At 36.7% G+C, this 22,845-nt stretch overlaps 2 protein-coding genes across 4 annotated transcripts; one reads left to right on the top strand and one right to left on the bottom strand.

The window, feature by feature from the left end:
• Positions 1–7,800: 7,800 nt before the first annotated feature.
• Positions 7,801–9,825, bottom strand: LOC144705905 (pentatricopeptide repeat-containing protein At3g20730-like). Of its 2 annotated transcripts, XM_078578770.1 has the most exons (3): positions 9,483–9,825; positions 9,030–9,371; positions 7,801–8,939 (listed from the first exon to the last, which is right to left on the bottom strand). In XM_078578770.1, the coding sequence occupies exons 1-3, from the start codon at positions 9,733–9,735 to the stop codon at positions 7,840–7,842; spliced, it is 1,695 nt and encodes a 564-aa protein (XP_078434896.1). In that variant the 5' UTR covers positions 9,736–9,825; the 3' UTR covers positions 7,801–7,839. The 2 variants fall into 2 exon arrangements, with proteins under 2 accessions (XP_078434896.1, XP_078434893.1); XM_078578767.1 differs by having other exon boundaries at positions 9,030–9,825.
• A 10,299-nt stretch (positions 9,826–20,124) lies between these two features.
• Positions 20,125–22,512, top strand: LOC144706145 (uncharacterized). Of its 2 annotated transcripts, none has more exons than XM_078579044.1 (3): positions 20,125–20,403; positions 20,486–20,710; positions 20,797–22,512. In XM_078579044.1, exons 2-3 carry the CDS (start codon positions 20,565–20,567, stop codon positions 22,328–22,330), a joined length of 1,680 nt encoding a protein of 559 aa, XP_078435170.1. In that variant the 5' UTR covers positions 20,125–20,403; positions 20,486–20,564; the 3' UTR covers positions 22,331–22,512. The 2 variants fall into 2 exon arrangements, with proteins under 2 accessions (XP_078435170.1, XP_078435168.1); XM_078579042.1 differs by having other exon boundaries at positions 20,513–20,710.
• Positions 22,513–22,845: the final 333 nt, after the last annotated feature.

Genomic DNA, 22,845 nt, shown 5'->3' on the forward strand with positions numbered 1-22,845 from the left:
AATTAACCACATATACATAACATGCCTCTCAATCATTTACATGCATTTCTCATTTTAGGATACTAAAATGATTTAGCTATGTTTAAATAGCATTGCATACACCTTTAGTTATAAATATTTTTTGTGGTTTTTAAAAATGCAAAATTGATCGATGCAAGTATTTATAACATGAACTCGACTTTTACACTGTGATTGATAATAAATGTGACAAGTTAAAGGTATATTTACATGGAATTGGGACAAGGATTTGAATTAGTTTAGATATGGGTGAGAGAAGTGAGGGCTTCTGTAACTCCTTCAGATGTCTAAAAGATGGAAATGAGATATTCACAAGGTCATATAGCTCTTGTCTAAAAGGGATCCCTCAAGGCAGTCTGTTGTCTCTCGTCTTAATTCACATTTTTCTTCTTTCAGTTCAGATGCAAGATTGATTTTGATAACTTCTTTTCTTGGAAAAATGGGGGCGGGCCCGATAGGCTTAGAATATGATAATGGGAGTTAGGCAGTAGGATTTGAGCATATGTTGTCATATTCAAATAGTTATTTAGTGGAGGAATCAACATGGATATAAATTAATCCACATTAATCCGATCTGATAGCTTGAAAAAAAATTAAGATTTCACCATAATAACCCTTGGAGTCAAGGGATGCCTTTGTTAAGTCCCTTAACCTCAGTTTCATTATTGAGTTTCATCCCCTCAGTTATTTCCATCACAATCAACTATCAAAAAAAAAAGGATTCATGGAAGAAGGGGTCACCATCTGTATGGTTAAAGGAGAGATGTATTCTTAATGGTTAACTCCCGATCGACTATCTTGGCTTTCCAAATGCTTCTGGAATGGCCCAAAAAAGGAAAAATACAGGTCCTAATTATTAACAGTGCAATCACCACCTTTCACAGGCCGTGCCATGCCCTCATAGTATATTTCAGCCATGCAGTGCACTTGAAATGATTGATCTATTCTTGCACAGCTACAAACACCACCGCTTTCTGCTATGTCATTTGATCAGTTGTTTGGCCAAATTGAGGATACCAATGAAACACTTAAAAATAATACTATTCACATCAAATAGAAATGAATATAATTCAATCAACAACCTTAGCTGAGACTTGCACATAATTCCTCTTTTCAATTTCATATATAGGGAATTATTGGTGTAGAAACAAAATATATTAAATTATGGAGAATAAAATATCCAAAAGAACGAGCATGAATAGAGCAGCTCTCCATGAAGTTGAAGCAGCATTAGGGCTCTAGAGTGTTATAGATGGAGAAACTTTGAGAGAGGAGCAGAGATGAAGCTGAAGACAATATCTTATTTCCTGGGAAAAAACCCTAGTTCTATACCTCATGGTTGGATTAATTACCCATTAGGGCGATCTGTATTTCATTAGTTATGACACAACATTCAAGAAATTAATATAGGTATTTATATATGATTACATAGGTCTTAGGGTATAGCTGTAAAATGAAAGAGAAAAATAAGTTGTATTTGCCAACAGTCCCCCTCAACCTGGAAAATGTGTATTCTTAATTTCCAGTTGGCAGATGAGTTGTTGAAGTGAAGGGATATTTAGGCCTCTTGTTAACGTATCAGCACACTGATCCTCTAACTTGATATAGATTGTTTGATCCACATTCACATACTTGGTTCTATTGTGTTTAAATGGATTATAAGTGATGTCTTTAGTGAATTTGTTGTCACAAAACAACTGAATAAGAATCTTGATTGGAATCTTCAGATCTTCAAGAATGTATTTGAGAAAAAATTAAATTGTCTTCACTGACTATATAGAATCAGACTAACTTAAATTTTATGATGAATAAAACTAGACTCAAATGGACTATTACAGTGCAAAATGTATCATCAGAAAATTTTGAGGAGGGAACAATTGCACTTGGACCAACTTGACTGGGAACCACCAAGATTCACTTGAGCCCTCTATATTTGAAGACATTGTATTTCAAAGACAATTCTTAAAATTCTCTCCTTATTTTTTGCTTGAAACATTCCCTTAAATATATATTATTGGTTAAATTTGATTAGATAATGCTTTAACCTGGTTTAAACGATCCATTGATTAAACAAACCCATGGGGCCCAACTTAAATGGTAGTGGTCCATGGACCAGACCCTCAAGCCCCCATCAGCACTGAGAAAATCAGTATCTAATAAAAAGGGCCAGAATATCTGCTCCCCATCCATCAAACTTGATGGATTTTGATATGCTTCCACTTTACGTTAGTTCCATCATATCTCCCTTAATCATAAATCAGCTCATATGCATATAGGTTCAATGTTTTCTCCTATATCTTAGCTCTCCAATCCATCCCAAAATACAAGATGGAGAGAAGCAATTTTCAAATTTATATGGGGATCAATTGATATATGTGGAAAATAACCAATAAATTGATGTGTGTGGACAATCATGGTCCTCTTCGCATGCACAGCATAACACCCATGCCTTATGTGTATGATGTGGGATTCAGACTCACTTTGTAGCTGCGACTTGCCCATGATATGTGACCCAAAACCTGTAAAGCTGTTCCTCTAGCCTTTTTTTATAGTCTAATAACCCCATATTTCCTGAAAATATACCAAATAATATTTAAATTTATATCCAAAAAAATAAATACATTTATTCAAACAATACATGTTAGGAATTCAACAAAGATTCCTTTAAATAAAGAAGAATCACAATGACTTGGGAAAATTTTGGTAATAATATTTCTGAAAATATTTCATCAAGAATATTTTATTTAATCAAATTAAACTTATATGGAAATAAAAAATTATATGATTATCCAGGATGGTAAAATTTTATCAACTAAGTGATTAAATGTTTGATTTGAATTATTATAATTTCTAATATGATGATATATCCAGTACAGATTCGTGATACATATCAAGTTATCAGTATGTTTTTTTAATTTTCAAAAAGATTTCTCCTCTACAGTTGGTCATTCTGTTATATTCATTATTACTCCATGATGTCACCCTAAAATAAAAATTTAAATAAAAAAGTCTGTACATAATATTTTTGCTTCTCACCCATTCTTCTTTTTAGGCCTTGTAGAAGCACCCACATCCTGCACTTATAAAATCTACATTGCGTTACTTCAAAGTAGAGTTAATAATTAGACTATGAAATTAGATGCAGGAAATGTTGATAATCATCTATTGATCGCCTTCCTTCAATCAGATTCTTACTTTTCAACTCATGTTCCCATAGATGAGTCAATGTAAGATCATTGTGTATTTAACCGAGCTTTCAGGTGTCCAAATGGAGGTGAATCATTATAACCAACCATCATACATTTGGTTTTCTAAACATTATCATCCACCACACTGCCTTAGGGAGGAATGTTTGACAGCCACCAGCCATATTATTTACAATCATGGTAAATTTTATTATCTTGTTTCCTTTTATTATCAGTAAAAATTTATAGTAATTAGTTTTTCCCTCCCGTACTTAAATAGTAGATGAGTTTTTTTCAAGGAATATCATTCAATTTTATGAAGTTACCAATTTGAAAAAATGGGGGAATGAGTGTTGTAATTCAATTTACATTTCTTTGACCATGCAAAGTTCTGTTTATTTCTTGGTAAATTCATTTAAGTAAATTCAAATTCTCACAAAATAAAATTTGGAATTCCTATAAATCCTGAATAAAGTATGAAATATGTGATTCATTATCCAATCAGGAAATAAGTAATTTTTTGAATATTTTACTCCAAAACATATTTTAAAAGTTTAGTTTTTTTCCCAAATTATGCAAACTAGCATTGACCTTCCCATTTTGCTGGCCAAAAGAGGTCAAATCAAACTAAGACATGATTATAAATGGAAAAAGGTGCAGAATTACCTACCATATTTAATATGCCATTGGGCATTCTTGCATCATGTGATTCACACCTTCAAGCATATCAGGTAAAGTCCTATCTATTGTTGACTGCCCCAGCAAAGAAATATTGCTACCAAAGTTACAAACAATTCTTAATTAATATAAGCTTGGATACCTCCTCATGACCATACTATTTTAATTACCAATGCCCCAACTAATCCCAATATTGAGGGCCTAACGGGAACTTCTCTAGTGGTCGCCTGATAAACCAGAAATTAGAGTTAAATAATTTGTTTAACCCTTAGGAGAATAGATCAATGGTTGAATTCATAGTGCTTTTATATTTAAAATGTGAATATCTATTTTTTTTATATATTTTAAGGTGTTAAAAATTAGTTTTAATAATCAAATATAATTAATACAACTATTCAAAATAATCAAAACAATTCTGAGACGATGTGAAAATAATCAACTTATTTAACCTAGTTCATCCATATTTAATAAAATAATTTTGTTAATTTTATAGAAAATTATTATAATTGAAATAACTTAGATAGTGCTTTGGTAGCCATGTGTTACAATGGATCGTGTCGAATGTTTGTGGTGTGTGTGAAGTGGAGTGGAGAAGGTTTACTGTTAACAAAATTTTAGAAATGGAGGTGGATTTTGTTGCGTTCTGGGCCTTAATATGGATGAAAGCTAAGAAAAATTCACATCAAAATACTTAAAATAGAATCATAATGTCATCAAAAAACATGGGCATGGATCACATCCATGATTTCTTTGATCTTCAAGTGAGCAAAGCCAAGTTGCTCATATGTGCATCCTCTAAACATATCCATGTGATCATCAGCATGTCAAATCTTCTCCCTCGCAGTGACAAGCTCTGTTCACCTTCTGTAGTCATTGTTACACTGTCCTGATTGCATCGTGAATAAAAAGGAGTTATGAGGAGAAGGGAGAAGAAGGGGAAGACCCCTAAAGAATTCTGGCTTAGCTGTACTTCATTCAAGGCCTTCCCTATTTATACTAAGTGGATAATTTTCATAAAAACTCCCAAACTTTAATTATATCGTCCAATAGTGCATTTGTGTGTGACCCTCTAGGCTAATGTATAAGTCTAGTTAACAACTCCCTAGATACAAAAACCTATATTGACCTTTGAAATTAATTAAATATATCATCATATAGATTCATTAATCATGGATCAATTTAACCCAATCGATAGGTCAAGTCTCAAGCCAGTGGGATGCCAGGCTACACATTGTGCTTAGAAGATACAAGGGAGTGTGTACTGACTCACTCATGGATCATGTCTGTCACTAGTTACCATCTTTGTATAGTCCTTCATCCACTTGAAACTTCCAAGATTACAGAGGGTATGGTCAACTATCAAACCCGAATAGGGCATCCAAGTTAGTAGCGATGCGTTTGAAAGTCATCGGAGAACTCCTCTCTAACATTACACTACCTTGGCCAAGGACTTCATCGCATCGTCGTCCTGAGCTTAATCCTCTTATATTGAGGGGAAATTATTCCATCTTGACTTCTCAATCATTTAGTGAACTTCTTGATGCACCCAAACTAAGACTTATTAGAATCCCATGATTAGTAACTCTTAGGTTATAGTCAAAGTAAGATTTTCTGTCCACAAGACGTCTTTGGTGGCTCAGGTCAAATGATCACTTATAGAACCGTGATGTGAATCAACCTGATTTACAGTTTGGTATAATACCATTTATAGATTTGTCCAGATCAATTCAGTAAACTCTTTCTACTAAATAGCACCTACTATCTATATTTAGTGTATCCTTATTAATGGCTACAGAACTGGTCATGCCCATGATATTAGTGAGGCAACATTGTGTTATTTTATCAGGATACTTTGATGTCCTTCTCCAGTATCCTTTTTCAATAGGAACATTTAGAACACATGTTTAAATTCTAGTGATCTCTGTATTATGATCTCATTATAACTCACTTAGTTGGATCATGTATTTATGGACTTCATTATAAGCATTATAGGTGAATTATAATGAATTCATTGCATTAATGAACATGGAATGAGACATGGAATGTGTGATTGGCTTGCGAGCCAAATATATTTCCATCAGATACACACCATCAAGCAGAAAAATTGATGGCAGAGTGTGCAAAGGTAAAATATAGGATATTCTCTTGGACAATAACCTAGGAAAAGAAACAAAGACATTAGACAAGACAAGATATAAAATCACATCAATGCACTAAGTAGTGCTTTTTCTTGCCTACTGTCGATCATATTTCTGCTCCTTCAATATTTCATTCTTGAAACTCAGGAATGAACCCAACTGAGATTCTAAATGTGTAAATTACTTTCTTGATCTTAATTTGATAAAAAAATTATAAGGGTGGTTTTTTTACAAAGAAAGGGATGTATTTATTTAATAGATATTCTTTATTTCGGTGCTATAAAGTATTAAAAATATATCTGTATTGGTGGATTCCTTTTTTCTAGAATGCTTAAATTTCAAAGATCTTTAGGTGATTGTTTTATGTAATGCCATCTAAATATTCTCTAGAATTTTTTTATCCCCTTTACATGACAAACTTAACTCAATAGGGTGAAGAGTGATAGTCTAAAAAATCATGTAAATCATGTCAACATGCATTAATGAAGAGATATGTTTGGCTTCATGAGTTACACGGTTGTTTTTTATTGGTTGGGGGCATGTGTCCTCAAAAGTGTTAAATATATGACAATCATTTGCATAAAAATTCATGATTTATGCCTTCCTTCCTATTGCATTATGTCATGTGGTCCATTGAAATAAATAATGAGAAAGGTATTGTGGCGCATTCATTGCATCTTCGCGTTTCTTCAGATATTACTTGTGTATGGAAGCATTTAAACAGGTGGATGCATTTAATCCAAAATAAATCTAAAATTTGTATCCACATGACAAGTGTTTAATGTGTTAGTCATCATTTACTATGATTTAAATCCATTCTTTTTCTCGATTGGCTTTGTATTTTCTCATGCAAAAGTATTATTAAAAATGATTTGGAAGGCATTGACTAATCATTGATCTCATCCACTGATTGGCTGGTACCAATCATTTGTCGCAACCAATGATTGTTGTAATTAGGATGAACCGAATTGCAAGAACCAGCATAGGGGAATAACTCAAAATAAAATGCATTAAAAACTCTGGAGAATGTTTCAATAAATCCAGAAATATGTAAAATATATAAAGTATTCTGACTTATGAATTAATTTTTAGTTGTGAATTATAAGTCAAAAATCTGAAAAATATCAAAAAATAAGGGGAAATGAGTATATCATACTGAAAATGTATCAAATTATTAAACTTAAACATATATTTATGATCATTATTCAATACATATTTATGATTTGTTTTCAGGGTGAATCTGGCGGCATTTAGAAAGAAGACAGTGCAAAGGAGGCTCAAGTGTTAAGGAAAACAGCAAGTTTTAGAGTGGGTATCCCAAATTATCATGGCACAATGATTTTTATGCCTTTGGTCACTCCATGGGGCCTACTTGGATGCAATGAGAGGTCACCCATTGCATTTTTTCCAATATAGCACTCTTATCTATTATGTTCCCTCTTGATATCCACTCTGGCAGGCGAGGGGATCTCTATCTTTATCCCTTCCTATTTATCTCTATCTAATTCTCTCAATCTCTATCTTTATATATTTTTCTCAATCTCTAACTACAACACAAACACTCTCTCTACCAAGACCTGTATATCTGTTGCTCTAGCCATATCTAGGTCTACCTATGCACCTACCACTCTTTATCTCTCTCTCTCTGTACATTCACTGCCATAATCAATTATAGGTACCCTAGACTGACTAAATGTTTCTCTCTAGATTGCTTATGGTGCGCCATTTGTCCCACATCATCCATACACTAACCCTGAAAGACACACACACACATAGAGAGAGAGAGATATATATATATTTATTTATTAGCACAGCCCCAATCAATTAAAATGCTGAGTATAACCTAAAAGGGGAGCAGTTTCTCTCTTCCTCAAAGAGTGAAGCAAGCTGTACCCACAGCTCTTCCGTGGCCTGCCCGTCTCCCTGATCATCTCCCTGATCCTCCTTGCATCTTCCCACAGACGAGCCGAAGCATACAGATTTGAAAGCACAACACAGTTAACCCATCTCCCAGGTTCCAAATGGAAGAGCCTAGCAGCCACCATCTCACCCAACCCAACTTCCCCATGAACTCCACACCCACCAAGAAGAGCTCCCCACAGAGAAGACCACCCCAAACAAGCCACCCCCATCTTCCCCACAACCTCACAAGCTTCTTCCAGCTTCCCTCCTCTAGCCAGCAAGTCAACTAAACAAGCAAAATGCTCACTTCTGGGACTTAACCCATGATCAACCACCATAGACTGGAAGAGCCTCCTCCCTTCCTCCACCAACCCAGCATGCCCACAAGCAGACATTGCAGCCAAGAAGGTGACTTCATTCGCCCCACACCCCTCTCTTTCCATCTCTTTCACCATAGCCAAGGCCTCCTCCCCCTTTCCATGGCGCCCACTCGCAGTTATCATCGATGTCCAGGAGATAACATTTCTTACCGGCATTTCCTCGAACACCCTGCGGGCTTCTTCAATCTCCCCTGACTTTGCGTACATGTCGATCAAGGAATTGCCCACTGCTGTATCATTGCGAGGCAGCTTCTTGAAGATGAAAGCGTGGATCTGTCGCCCTGAACTTAGAGAGAGAAGATCGGCGCAAGCGCTGATGGAAGCGCTGAGCAGGACGTTGTCTGCTCCCAAGCCGGCTCGGTTGATCATGGCGAAGAGCTCTACTGGGTCTTCGCCACTCGAGATCAGCGCCGTTGAAGAGATGAGATCCTTCTCCGGGAGAGAATCGTACAAAAGTCTCGCGGTTTGGGTGTTCTTGCACTTGGCGTAGGCGTCGATCACTGATCCGACAGCCAGGATGTGGTGCTGGAAGCCTGTCTTGGCGAGGATAGCGTGGATTTGATTCACCATTGATGCGTCTCTAAGTCTGCTGCAAGCTTTGGCGACGCTGGCGAAGGTGAAGTGGTCGGGATGATGACCTGCGCGCTACAGCACCAAAAATTAGCTGCTAGAAAGGGGAAGATCATGGTAAAACTAACACTAATTCTGAGGAGGAAGAAGAAGAATACCATGTCTGAGGAAGGACTTGAACAGGTGAATTGCGGGATGATCCAGGCGCCGGAAGACGTAACCGCTGATCATGGAGTTCCAAGAGGTCAAGTCCTTGTTCTTGGTCTCGTCGAACAGCCTTCTAGCATGTTCGATACGCCCCCACTTGGCGTGGAAATCCACGAGGGCGGTTTCCACAAATGGGTTTTCCGAAAAACGCGATTTTGAGATCTGGGCATGGATCTGATGGCCATTTACCGCACTCTCCATCTCTGCGCAAGCCTTGAGAACGCTGCTGTAGGCGAACTGGTTCGCCTTCCAGCCATCTCGCTTCATCAAAACGAAGGTATTGAAGGCTTCCTCTGCGAACCCGTTGCGAGAGTACGCGGAAACCATGGCGCTCCAGGTTACGATTGACCTCACGGGCATTTCATCGAACACAAGACGCGCATACGCAATATCAGATACCTTACCGTAGAAGATGACGAGCTTTGTGGCGAGATAGGGGTCGTTCTTGGCAGCGCTAATGGAGATGAGTTCGTGGACAGATCTTCCTTCTTTCTCTGCCATTAAATCCGTGCATAGCTGAAGAACGGAGGAGTAGATGAGAGGAGGAACAGAAGAAGGGTTGCAGGAAAGAAGGGCCCGAACAGCTTCTCCGAGCCTTCGCTGCCTGCACAGGCCGAGAACTGCTTCTTGGCGCTGCGCCAGGCCATGAAACACCATCCAGTTTCTGCACCTTGGCGTCGTCGTAGATTTTTAGCCAAATAATTGAAGAAGAAGAATAAATCGCCGGGCCCTCATCGCTGATGAACCTTTAAATTGGTAAGAGATTGTTAGCCATGTTTAAATGCCACTATTTATAGTGTTCCGTGCACAATCTTCACTAATATTGGTGTCACTAGGTATTTATAAATTGTATTGATAGAAACACTACACAAAATAGAGGTGGCAGTATCTGATAAGCTCGAAAATACGCGATTTTATGTCATTATTTTAGGGGTTTTTCGAACTTTATCACTAAAATTTGTTTGTCCCTTAAAGCTTAAGGGGTCGAACCCTAGGGAGGCGATCAGGAAATTCAGGCTTCCTCAATTAGGGATTAGCACTCTAGGTTTCAACAGATATGATTTTTTTAGATTTTACCAGATTTTATGATTAATTAGCAATTCTCGATAAGAATTACTAACTAATCCCCTACTAGATTGTTTATACGTCCAGTTGATTTAAGATTTTTAGGATGTTACAGTTACTAAAATGTAGATCATAAGTTGCCCTTTATTCATACTTCATTTATTTAACCCAAAGACTTAATTCAACTTGAATGATATTTTTGGGTTATTCAGTGAATTAGAACTGAATTGGAACGGATGGTGAATGCTAGTTGGGTTATCACCAGCTTTTTTTGTTAAAATCTAGTCCTATTCCTTAGCGATTTAAAATCGTAAAAATAAAATAATGTTTAATTTCCAATTCTCAATTTCGTCCAAGTAATTTGAAATTGTAAGGATGACCAGAGCTCATGACTCATGGGGACGATTCCTTGACTAGGAATGATCTAAAGCTCACACTGGTTGAAAATTTGAGCTCAACTAAGCTCTAGAATCTCACACTATTTAGTTCTTAAGTACAGTAAATCCCTAGTCATCGGATGGAACTTAGAGTTATATAATTTTTTTAGTTTTATTTTATTATTATTATTATTATATATATATATATCTAGAAGTTACCCTATATTGGCAAATCGTGAACACGATTTGCCAATTCAGGTAATTGGGATCAAATACAAGTGGAGTGATACCAAATTTTTATTCCAAACTACTAACTAAGACGACTAAAGCTTAAATGATTCAAAATAAAAGAAATTCTAAAATTAATCAGAAATTAGATCTAAATTTGAGGTGAGACATTCAACAGAAGCGAATTATCAAATCGTGAAAACTAAACACCAACTCAAGTGTAAATTGAATTTGAGTTGAGCGTAGGAGTACCCGGAAGGATTTAGGAGCTAAATTTAGAAGAATTCGCACACGAACTGCCGCACTTCCACGATTTTAGGCTTGAATTTTTGGGAAAATTAGCAGCGCCGGATCGTCGAATTTCTCTCCAATTGAAGCTTCAAATCTACTCCGAGCTGTTTCTGAGTCTTCAAGAAGGCCAGGCCTACTCTCCTTGAGCTTCCAAATCAAGAACAGCCCTTAATCTTTCGATTTTTTCCTTTTATCACTGCGGAATCGGAAGAACAGCTTCTTCTGATTTCAGTATTATTTTTATCTTTTTCGCGTCGTACGCATAGCAACGGGATTGGCTCTTTGAGCCTGTGTGTGTCTCTATTCCGTGCGCGACACGCACGGAGTTGTGACGTGTGTATCGCGCACCGAAGGCGAGAACGTGTGTTCTGATACGCCTACTCATCACTGCGTGCGGTGCACGCCATTCGTACGCCCTGCGCCATTTACCACAGGTGAGTGCCAAAACTGGCCCAACAAGGGCCAGTTTAAATAAAAATATATTTCAATTCAAAAACAAATGGAATAAATCAAAACAATTGTTTATTAATGCAAAAAATGTTTTATTACCTTCTAAAATAAGTTTTATTATTACTTTCATTTTATTTATAGAAGTTTTATTATTAATAGCATTTAAATTCTTATAATCATCATTTTAAAACCATTTAAGATGTATATATTGACCTAATTATTTATCAAACATATTGTTTAACTTGAAATTTCAGGAATTTCTTCTTTTAAACTAAAATCATGATAACATGCATTAAAAGTTGATGTTTTTAAGCATTAAAAGCCCAATAATGTGATGAAATTAGCACTTATTTAGCTCCGATTTGCATGCCATCAGTATCTTTCATTGGAATGAGATTTTTCAATACATGCCTAGGTGTCACAAGATCAAATCTGGAGGTAAGAATGATGCTTGGATCAAATCGTGCCAGACTCTACGCTCGGGCAGGAACTTTGAGCACCCTTCACCTATGTAGCAGAAGTCTCTTTGGATATCTTAAGATTGCTTAGAGGTTAACGAAAGAGGGTAGGGCAAGGCCCTTAGCATCAAATCATGATATTGTATTATAATGGGCAGATTACATGAAAGGCCATAGTCATTACAAATGGGAAAGACCAGGGAAAATACAGAAGTAACGAGACAGGGTGCAAATCATGTCGTTGGTAGTGGTGCTTGCGCGTCTTGAGGTCGCCTCCCCCCATGTGCATCTAATGGCACTGCCGCTACAAGTGTGCTCCCTGGCCGGGTGCCGCTCGCCCCTGGACCATGGCCCTCGGCGTATTTGCAAATCTGTTGTACCACACTCCCCAACATCCATCCACATCACCCATGTGCTCGGTGTCAAACCTTGACACTCCATACACCACCACCGCCCCATGCTAGCACCTCTACTGCTTTGGTTCACATTGGCGCCAATGTGCTTGGCGACCCAACATTTTAAGCTGGGGGTATTTGATAACTCAATATAAAGGTATTAAATAAGAGCTCACTAAAGCACATTTTATTCACATTTCATATTAAATCCCAAACTTGGAGCATGTGCATTTAGTGAAATATCATGTTATAACTTTCCAAATATATTCATCTTTTATATAATATAAAAGTATAGTTTTTTGTACTTAATGTGCCACTTGGCCAATTGGCCAAGTGGGCTGAACTTAACCTCTTCTTTGGAGAACTTTTGGACCTTTTTCAGGACTTGGAAAATTGCTCTTAAGAAAGGATCAAGGGACTCTTCATAAAGCCAAAGGAGATATCATTGGGATAATGTTCTTCCCTCTTGAGAGAAGACCTAAGAAGGAACTCCAACAGATCCTTCAAAAGGATTCAGATATTCTAGAAGGGGCACTAATTGTCCTATGGGCTTTGCCCAAATCTTACCTATCAAATTGATACATTATCTAAGGCATGACTTCAACTCCTTTGTAAAACTCATCCTGAATTTCATTTGGATTTTAGTGAAAGGGTGAGAGGATTCTTTTCTTGCTCTCTCTCTCTCTCTCTATAGAATTCTGAGAGTTAGTGAGGGCCAAGTGGAAGGTGAGCTGAGAAGGCCTAGGTGGGAGATAGAAGTCCTCTCTCTATTCCCTCTCCCAAGGGTTCCGTCCTCTCTCCTTCTCTTTCTACGTTGGAGCTGCCAAAGGATCCAAGAAGTGATAAGTGTACAGGGTTTATGGAAGTGGAAGGAGAGACCTACCAGCCAGGTAAACCCATTCTTCCTTTAATAATTTTGATTTCTTGTTGTAGAAATCAAGATTAGGGGTTCTTTCTCTCTCTAGACCACCTGCCCTATGGAAATTGGGTGTTCTTGGCCCAATAACACATCCAATTCCATTCACAACACTTGGCAGATCCCACAAGTGTGTGGTGAAACAGAACCGTGCAAATTTTGATCGAAATTACATTTTTTACCAACATTTGTTCAATAAGAATGTCTATTTTATTATGAATTTATTTATAATTTACATTCTAATGAATTAAATTGGATAAATATCTATAAAAATACCTAAAAATCACTAAAATGTGTTCTAAACTTACCTAAATTTCTTTGCTCTCATTAAAAATCATTTAAATAGGAAAATTTATAATTCACTATCATTTACACTTCATTTAATCAAAATAAATTTTAATAGAACTCCTAAAATTCTCACACACCTTTCTTTAGCATAAATCCACTCAAACTTGGTACTTTTGCTCTTTGTGATAAATCTAGGAAGCTTCATTGATGAATTTAGGGACCCTCATTGCCCTTTAAATGAGGAATATAACTTCATTGATAAATCTAGGGAACTACTAAATATCAACCTAGGTTCGTGATATTTAGTATCAATAACCTAGACACCTAGTTCTCAGATTATAATACTCTAAAGAGTCTTAGTTCAGTTGCATCAAGAAGTTCGACGATTGAGTGGTCAAGATGGCATTGTCCACCCTCAGTATAATAGTAGACAAATCAAGGAAGACAATGTGATGAAGTATTTGGCTAAAGCTGTGAAATATTAGAGAATATTTTTTCGATGATTTCCTAATGCATCACTGATATCATAAGTATATATGTTTGCATAGGTATTAATATGGGCACTAAGGATAGATAGTAGGTGCTTTGTAGTGGAACGAGTTCACTCAATTGATCCATATGAATCTATAAATATTACAATACTAAATTGTGAATCGGGTTGATTTATGTCCGCGTTTGTGTAAGTGGCCCTTACACTTGAGACACCAAAGATATCTCGTGAATGGACAGTTGTACTTTGACTATGACCTACGAGTTCCTAATAACTCAATTTCAAGCATTCTCAATTAGATGAATCAAGATGTTCATGAAGATGATTTAATACTCAATATCAAATCATATGCCCTCAATATACAAGGATAGAGCTCAAGGAAGATGATGCAATGAAGTCCTTTGCCATGGGAGTAAAATATTAGAGAACAGTTCTTTGATGATTTTTAAATGCATCAATACTAACTCGGATCACCAATTAGGATATTATAGTTCACTATATTCTTCGTCATCCTAGGAGCATAAAGTGGATGAGAGATTAAGTACGCGGTAACTAATGACGTACAAGTTCTATGAGTGAGTCAATACACAATCCTTGGTACCATGTAGAGCACTAGGTGTAGCTTGGCACCCCACAGGTTGGACACTCACCGATCGGTTGGGTAAAATTGATCTGACATTAATTAATCTATATGACGATATAGTTAATTAATTTTTAAGGCTAATAAAGGTTATTGGGCTGTTGGAGTTATTAACTAGAGTGATACATGGGCCTAGAGGGTCACACGCAAATGGTCTTTTGGACATCAAAAGATATACTTAATTTCTGGGGATTTTATTAAAAATACACACCTAGTATAAATAAGGGAAGGCCTTTAATGAAATTCACTTGAGAGGGAATTGTTCAGGGCTCGTCCCCTTCTTCTCCCTTCTCCCCACAGCTCTAGTCCATTCTCGATGTGATCAGAATGGTGTAACGATGATGACAAAGCATGAACATTGCTCATTATGGGGAGGAGATTCAATGTGCCATGGACCATGTAGATAAGTGTAGAGGCTGCACAGATGAGCAGCTTGATAGGACTCACTTAAGGATCTAATAAATCCTAGATGTAATCCATGCCCAGGTGATTCTATTCATGTTTTTGTTGATACTATTTTAATTATGTTCTAGTCTTTCACTGCCAATGGTTTTAACTTTTCTTCTAGACCAAGGCCCTAAGGATCTGATAGTTGAGTGAGTAGAGAAGCGAGCGGAAGAAGAAGGGGGGGACGCCTAGATTTGGACGGATGCACCTAAAATGGACGCCCCCCTTATCTATGCTTATTATGTTTTTTTCATGAAACATTCAGTGCTTATAAATTATATCTTCCAATGTCCTTTAATCTTTTGTGTGTGACCCTCTAGGCCCATATACTGACCGGCATAAAGATGTAATTGTATCAACATTTAGATTAATGAATCAAACTATCTATTAACCTAATTGATATGTTAAGTTTCTAGTCAATGGGATGCCAACCTACACCTTATGCTCTACAAGATATAGAGTAGAGTTTGAACTCACTCGCAAAACATTTATTGTTGTTGATTATTGTATATGTATGATCCTTACTCCACACAAGACTTTAGAATGACTTATCAAATGGTTACTCTATAGAAGATTCTAGAATGTTTGTGTAATCACTGTCTTTGGTTGTTGTATAATTAGATGTCAAACCCTAAATCATGACATCTAATATGTAGTGATAGATATGTGTTTTATGATTTATATTAATATTTATATCATGAATATGCGCACAAATTATCACTTAGTCATTTTGAAAATAAAATTGTTCTCATTTTTTTAATTAGTCTTAACTAATGAGGTTTAAAAATTTATGAACTAACCCCACTTTATTCCATTGCATCAAGTGGTTTATTTTTCTCATGATTTCCTTGGAGCTTCATTAATAATAGGATTGAGGTAATTTTAATATTAATGGTGGAGAAGAGATCTGGATGAAGAAATCAAAAGATACGCAGCGAAAGACTTTTGTAAAAGCGTAATGGCATCGATAAAACCATTGAAACAAAGCACCTTGACGTGAATCGCATCCATAATTTCTTGGGTCCTAGGGTGAGACGAGTCGAGCTGCTCAAGTGTGAATCCTCTAGAAGTATCCATGGGATCCTCCACATGTCAAATCTCCTCCTCCTCATTTACGAGCCCCTTTCAATCTCCGTCGCCGTCGTTGCACTGTCCTGATCGCAACGGGATTGGAGAGGAGGTTTGGGGAGAAGGGAGAATAAGGGGAAGGGCCCCTGAACAATTCTGGCCTGGGTGAATTTTTTTCAGGCCCTTCCCCTATTTATACTAAGTTGGTATTTTTCATAAAAACCCCCAAAACTTAAGTACATCTTACGACGTCCAAAAGATCATTTGTATGTGACCCTCTAGGCCCATGTATTGGTCTAGTTAACGACTCTAATGGCCCAATAACCTTCATTGGCCTTCCAAATTAATTAACTATATCATCATATAGATTAATTAACATCAGATCAATTTAACCCAATAGATAGGTTGAGACTCCAGCCAAGCTACACCGCGTGCTCTAGAAGATACAAAGAAGTGTGTATCAACTCACTCATGGAACATGTTCGTCACTGGGTACCGCGTACGTGTAGTCCCTCATCCACTTGATGTTCCTAGGATGACTTAGGGTATGGTCAGCTGTCAAACCCTAATCGGGCATCCAAGTTAGTACTGATGCATTTGAAAATCGTCCGAGAACTCTCCTTTGATATTTCTCTACATTGGCCAAGGACTTCATCACATCATCTTCCTTGAGTTTTCACCTCTTATACCAAAGTTAGATGAACTCATCTTGACCACTCAATCATCTTTGAGAACGTCTTGATGCACCTGAACTAAGACTATTTAAAATCCCATGATTAGGGACACGAAGGTCATAGTCAAAGTACAACTGTCCGTCCACAAGACATCGTTGGTGTCTCAAGTCTAAGGACCACTTATACAACAGTAACCTGAATCAACCTGTTTGACTGTTTGGTATAATACCACTAAGGGATTCGTACGGATTAATTCATTGAACTCTTTCCACTAAAGAGCACTCACTATCTATCCTTAGTGTCTCCACACTGATGGCTACGAGATCGGCCATACTCGTCATATGAGCGAGGCTAGATAGTATTATTCTATCCAGAAACTTTAATGTCCTTCTCGCGTAGCCTTCAAACGGTAACATTTAGAACACATCCTTAAAGACTAGTGATCTTTGTGTTACGATCTCATCATAATTCACTAAGTTCAATCATATATTCACGGACTTCATCATAAGCATCACACATGCACAATAATGAATATGTTTAATTAATGAATACAGAACGAGATGTGGAATGTGTGATTGGCTTGTCGACCACATATATTTCCATCAGTCATTGCATGTATTCATGTACTTTATTGCAAATATCACAAGAGAATAATAATGAATAAATATCATTCCAATTAACTTAAATAAGCCATAGAAGTTTGATTGGCTTGATGGCCACATAATAACCACCACAAACAAACTAGTTGATGTCACAGCTTGTATCACCCCTTGACCATCTTAAAGCTTAAAGTTTACATGTCACATATTGTACAATAACATTGAGATGTAGAGATATATACTAGCATAGAAACTCCAAAAAATATTGTTGTTTCTACTCAAGATATTATAATATATAACAATTTCATAGAATAATTGAGGCGACAATAACGACCCATTAGATGAAATGATAAACAAGGAAAACAGATATGTTAGAATGTAAATGAAATTTACATTAACAAATGATTTAAAGTTTATTCAACTTGATATTAATAGCGGTGATCAATTTTGAAGCATATAAGTAAAACCTTAGTAATGTGATAAAAAAACTAAATACAATTTTTATATCTAGAAATGATCATCATTATGACGTAAGTTTAACTATTGACTTTGATCTCAGTCCCTCAATGATTAAGTACCAGTACTGGGCACCTAGACATCATTCAAAAGTCATGATTTATGTTTCATAAACAACTATGAAATGTCCATTGCGAAGTTTTGTTATAAATATGGGTGCTGGTACCCATAAAAATGAAAGAAATGATGTACAAATGTGGTGTGGATGAATGCAAAATTAATGTGAGAGTATCTAGGTCTCTGAATATAAGAAGCCACATATAAGGCTATTTAGATTAGTTGATCTAAGACTGTAGCACATGCCTACTGCTGAATTGCTCATCACAACTGGTATTAATGTAAAAAATTATAGGTAACTAATATGTTCAGAATTAGTTATGAATCAGTATGTTATCTGGGAGGAGATTGTCTGATTAGACACTTGGTGATCACTTTTTTTGCGTAGTTATTCATTTAAGTATTTGAATGTCACATAAACTTTCTCTTTCATCCTTGCATTGAAATATATTTCATTTTAACTTATCACACAAGTACATATCCACCCTATTATGAGTTGTAGGCATCATTTGACCTGGATAATCACTTCACCTAAGTCCTATTTTAGTTTTTAATGTTACATAAGATCCTGAAACAAGCTACATCAAAAAAGTATTCCGTACCATACTAAACAATATCATAAAATAATTCACCTTCCCAATTTTCCCATTTCTCATTCACCACGAATACATTTATCATTTTATATGCTCACCTATGAATTTGTAAACACTTAAAAGTGTGTTGAAAAAAAGTATAAATATATTTAAAATATGGAAAACGATAAAACGATGTACTTGAGATATGGGAGAATACATCTCATTAGAGGAGTTATAAAAATTAACCATTTTATTAAGTACATTATTTAAAGCTCATTTTACTTTAAAAAATAATAAAGTGTCTAGACCTTTATGCCACCCTGGTGAGATGAGTTAAAAATATTATAATTGATAGTAATAATGAAATTATGTTGTAGTTTTGTCATATATTAAATAAATTTTTTATTTTATAGATTAAAAGCATGTAGAATTGATACTCTAAAATGTATTTCAATAAATATGATATCTTTCAAAATAATCCTAATAAATGTATAATTACATTTTTGACAATCTTGACGCTCTGACTATAAACCCAAACGGGTTGTGAATTTTCTATGGAGGTAGACCATATGAAAGATGCAATAAATTAAGTTTCATTTTTATCACTTGAAATACATTAATTTTTAATGCATTTATTGCATAAAAATCATGATTCCTTGATATTCATTTATTAGACCAAATATGAAACTGACAGTTAATTATCAGAGAAATTGACAGTTAGTTTCATATAATTTATTTTGGTTCCAGATTGAGGAAATTGACAATTTTTTAAATTTTATTCTATGTTGTTTCCAACACAAAAAAGAAACTAATTGTGTTATACGTCAAACCGCATTTATAGAAAACAGATTATCCAAAATGTCATTTAAGGAACCATGCAATATGTTTTCTCCATTATTATTAGCTTGATGCGGTCACGGAAAGAAGTAGAGCATGTGATTGATGGTCAATGTCACTTTTGTCTTTGTTGATGAAATTATTAAAAATAACATAGTAACATTCTTTAATGCAATATCTTGCAGTCATCATTTATTTGCTAACATAATATGAAGCATGTCCCTTCGAAACAAAAAACTCACATGAAAGCCATAAGTTGGTCGTTCTTTGGAATAGATTATCTGATCAACTTCAATTACCAACAAATTTTGAACCATAACACTCACTACATGAAAAAGAAGCACCAACTTTGGCAAAGCTAAAAAATAAACTTAGAACCTTCTTCCTTAAGTCCAAATGAAGATGTTAGTGATCTGAAACTTACCCAACCCCTAAAATAGATTATCGCTACTTCCTGACTAGAATGAATGTGTAGTTCATGGTAAAACAAGTATAAAATCATAAATATCACTACTGCAATCCCTTATCAAGTCTAATGTTAACCATTAAAATTCAGTATCAATTTCATAGAAACTAATCTTCAAATTCCTCCAAATGAATGCCTCGGTCATGTTCTGAAATTTGATGGGTTTGATCCAGTTTTTCTAGCGCTTAAAACCCTGCCCTCCTCTCTTCAGATAAACCCTTCTCTTCAGAGGTTCTCCTAAAGCTTCCGAGACACAGAAAGTGGCGGGGGAGCGACGCGGAAATCGCCCAAGATGAAACGAAGAAGGGTTCTTTTCACCGCTCAAAGGAGAAAATTTCCATTGAGAATGGCGATCAGGTGGACAAACACAAGATTTACAATCTTCCTCCTCGGTGAGTGCAGGAGTCGCGCTGTTTCATGGGCGTTTCATCTGCTCCAGGAAAGAGCTTCATTCTCGAAGAACGATCCTGAATCGTTCTTCTGCCATGGTATCCACCTCCCAACCATTTCCCATTCCAATTTTACAAAACTTGATACTCTAATCCTTCATTGCACCGAAGACAAAATTAGATTCTTTCTATTGTCTCCTTGAAACAGGGAAATAAACGGAATATTGGGTTTAATCCTCTTGTTCCTCCTTTCTCAAGAAATGCTGAAGAACATATCTTTGAACATTAGAACCGCTTCCCGGACAGTGGTATTTCAGAACCCACGAAGAGGAGTGATTGCTCGCCATGCTTCTCCCTCTGCCACCGCTTTGAGTGAACAATACAGTATACATGGCTCAAGTGAGAGGTATGTATGATCTGTGCTTACCCCTTGAATCATATATCGATTCAAAGATGTGACTGAGATTAATTTTTTTTGCGTCTATAATCTAGTGAGAAGAGTTCAAGAAACATCGATCTTCAGCATAAGATGCAGGAATCTGCCAGATGTGGTGATCTTAAAGCAGCGCTGGGATTTCTAAGTCTCATCACACCGCTGTGTATTCTACACTACAATGCCCTTCTTCACGGATACATAAAATCTGGGCAAGCTTCTGTTGAACGTCTAATCAGCTTATTTGACAAGCTTGGAACATACGGGTTGCATTCAAATGTCTGGACTTATAACATAATCTTGAACGGACTCCACAGATTGGGCCACGTTGAGAGCTCTCTCTGGTTTCTACATGAGATGTGCCGGCAGCAGTATGTTCCTTCATTCCGTTCTTTTTCCAGGATAATGAAGAGGTCATTAGTGTTAAACTCCCTGAACACCTCTCTGGGTTTGTTAGATATGATGCTGAGATTCAGCTACTTGCCCCCTAAATCTGTTTTTTTAGCCCTAATATCATCTCTGAGCAAAGCTGGTAGGTTTACAGAGGCCTTATCCATTTTCAAGCTTCTCTCAGATGAAGGGTATTTTCCAAGTCCTTCATGCTATAATCCCATACTCTTCTCCTTGAGCAAGTCAGGCGGGTTATTCTCTGCCCTTTCCATGTTCTGTTTCTTAAAGAAGAAAGGGTGGATACCAAATGTGTATACATACACAGCTCTGGTTCTTGGGTTTTGCTGTAAAAATCTATGGAAAGATGCATGTCATGCACTGAAGATGATGATAAAAGATGGGTGTGAGCCCAGTACTGTTACTTATACTGTGATAGCAAAGTCCCTGTGTGATGGTGGACGAGCCGACGAGGCGAGGCGGTTGCTGTATATTATGGATGAGAGACGATGCGATGCCGATTTGATGATCTACAACGTTATCATCCGTGGGTTCTGTTGCAAAAACAAGCTTTCTGAAGTCTGCCAGCTGCTGAGAAATGCTAGTGAGAGAGGGCTCTCTCCTGACTACTTCTCTCTATCTGCCTTGTCTGGGGGGCTAGTAAAAGCAGGGAAAGTGGTTCAGGCTCAAGCTTTTCTTCTTGATGCCTTTGGTAGAGGTTTCAATGGGGATACTGTCACTTGGAACATCTATTTCAATTGTTTATGCCGCGAAAGCAGATCAAAGGAAGCCGTTGTCTTGCTAAGGGATAAAGTGTTTCAGGGCTTTACCCCAAGTGTTGTGACTTATAACACAATATTGAGTGGGTACTGCAGGGAGAAGAACATCAATGGAGCTCTTCTTTTATGGGATTCCTTCATAAGTTGTGTTAAGGATGGGCCTGAATTGGGCTGCTTTAATACCTTACTGGCTGCGGCCTGCAAGCAGAGAGATTCCTCAATGATTACGGAGATTTTATATAGGATAGATTCTTATGGAATTGAACTCGACGGGGCGAGTGTTTACTGGCTAAATCGTTTCCTTAGCAAGGCGCTTAATGTTGAAAATTGCAGTTTGGTCTTAAGTTATATGTACAGCAGTCGAGGTTGTAACAGAGACACCTACAAGTTCTTGCTGGGAACCCATCTCTCGAGACCGAAATTTTGAAACAGGGAGAGGCAGGCACTGGCAGTGATGAGAACCCGTAAGATTCACAATTGGGTTACTTCCTGTATTTGATTAACATTTTTCGCTTTTATCAAAAGTTTCCAAAAACAATTCTTTTTTAACTTGGTGTGGCCGTCAAAGGGCCGAAGCATATTTAAAAATACCAGGAAACATTTTTAGCATTTATCAAAAGTTACCATAAACCATTCTTTATTACTTGGTGTGGCCGTCAAAGGGACCAGTATGTCGAACCATTTTTTGCCGATTTAAAAATTCTAGGAAGCATGAATAAAATATTAACGATGCAAGGCTTTAATTAGAGTAGGTTTGCGTTGAAAGCCATCCGTTTCCTTCTAGTGGGGTCCCTTTTATCTCTTGGACTGCGGATGTTATGAGCATTTATTCTATGTTCCTATTTACGGAATTCCTCAGAAGGCTGTAGATCACCAACCATGCGTGGGTGACTCAACAAGAATTTAATGAATTTATGAAGAGTGGGAGGAGAATGAGGAGTG

Source organism: Wolffia australiana, chromosome 7 (assembly GCF_029677425.1).
Source record: "Wolffia australiana isolate 7733 chromosome 7, ASM2967742v1".
NCBI lineage: Eukaryota > Viridiplantae > Streptophyta > Magnoliopsida > Alismatales > Araceae > Wolffia > Wolffia australiana.

What these genes read in the sequence shown, in the direction of transcription:
- LOC144705905 (XM_078578767.1), bottom strand. Translation starts at nt 9,735, where the DNA reads ATGGTGTTTCATGGCCTGGCGCAGCGCCAAGAAGCAGTTCTCGGCCTG. An exon ending in CAAGTCCTTCCTCAGACATG is followed by an intron (nt 8,940 to 9,029) that starts GTATTCTTCTTC and finishes TGTAGCGCGCAG; the next exon opens with GTCATCATCCCGACCACTTC.
- LOC144706145 (XM_078579044.1), top strand. Translation starts at nt 20,565, where the DNA reads ATGCTGAAGAACATATCTTTGAACATTAGAACCGCTTCCCGGACAGTG. An exon ending in ATACATGGCTCAAGTGAGAG is followed by an intron (nt 20,711 to 20,796) that starts GTATGTATGATC and finishes TCTATAATCTAG; the next exon opens with TGAGAAGAGTTCAAGAAACA.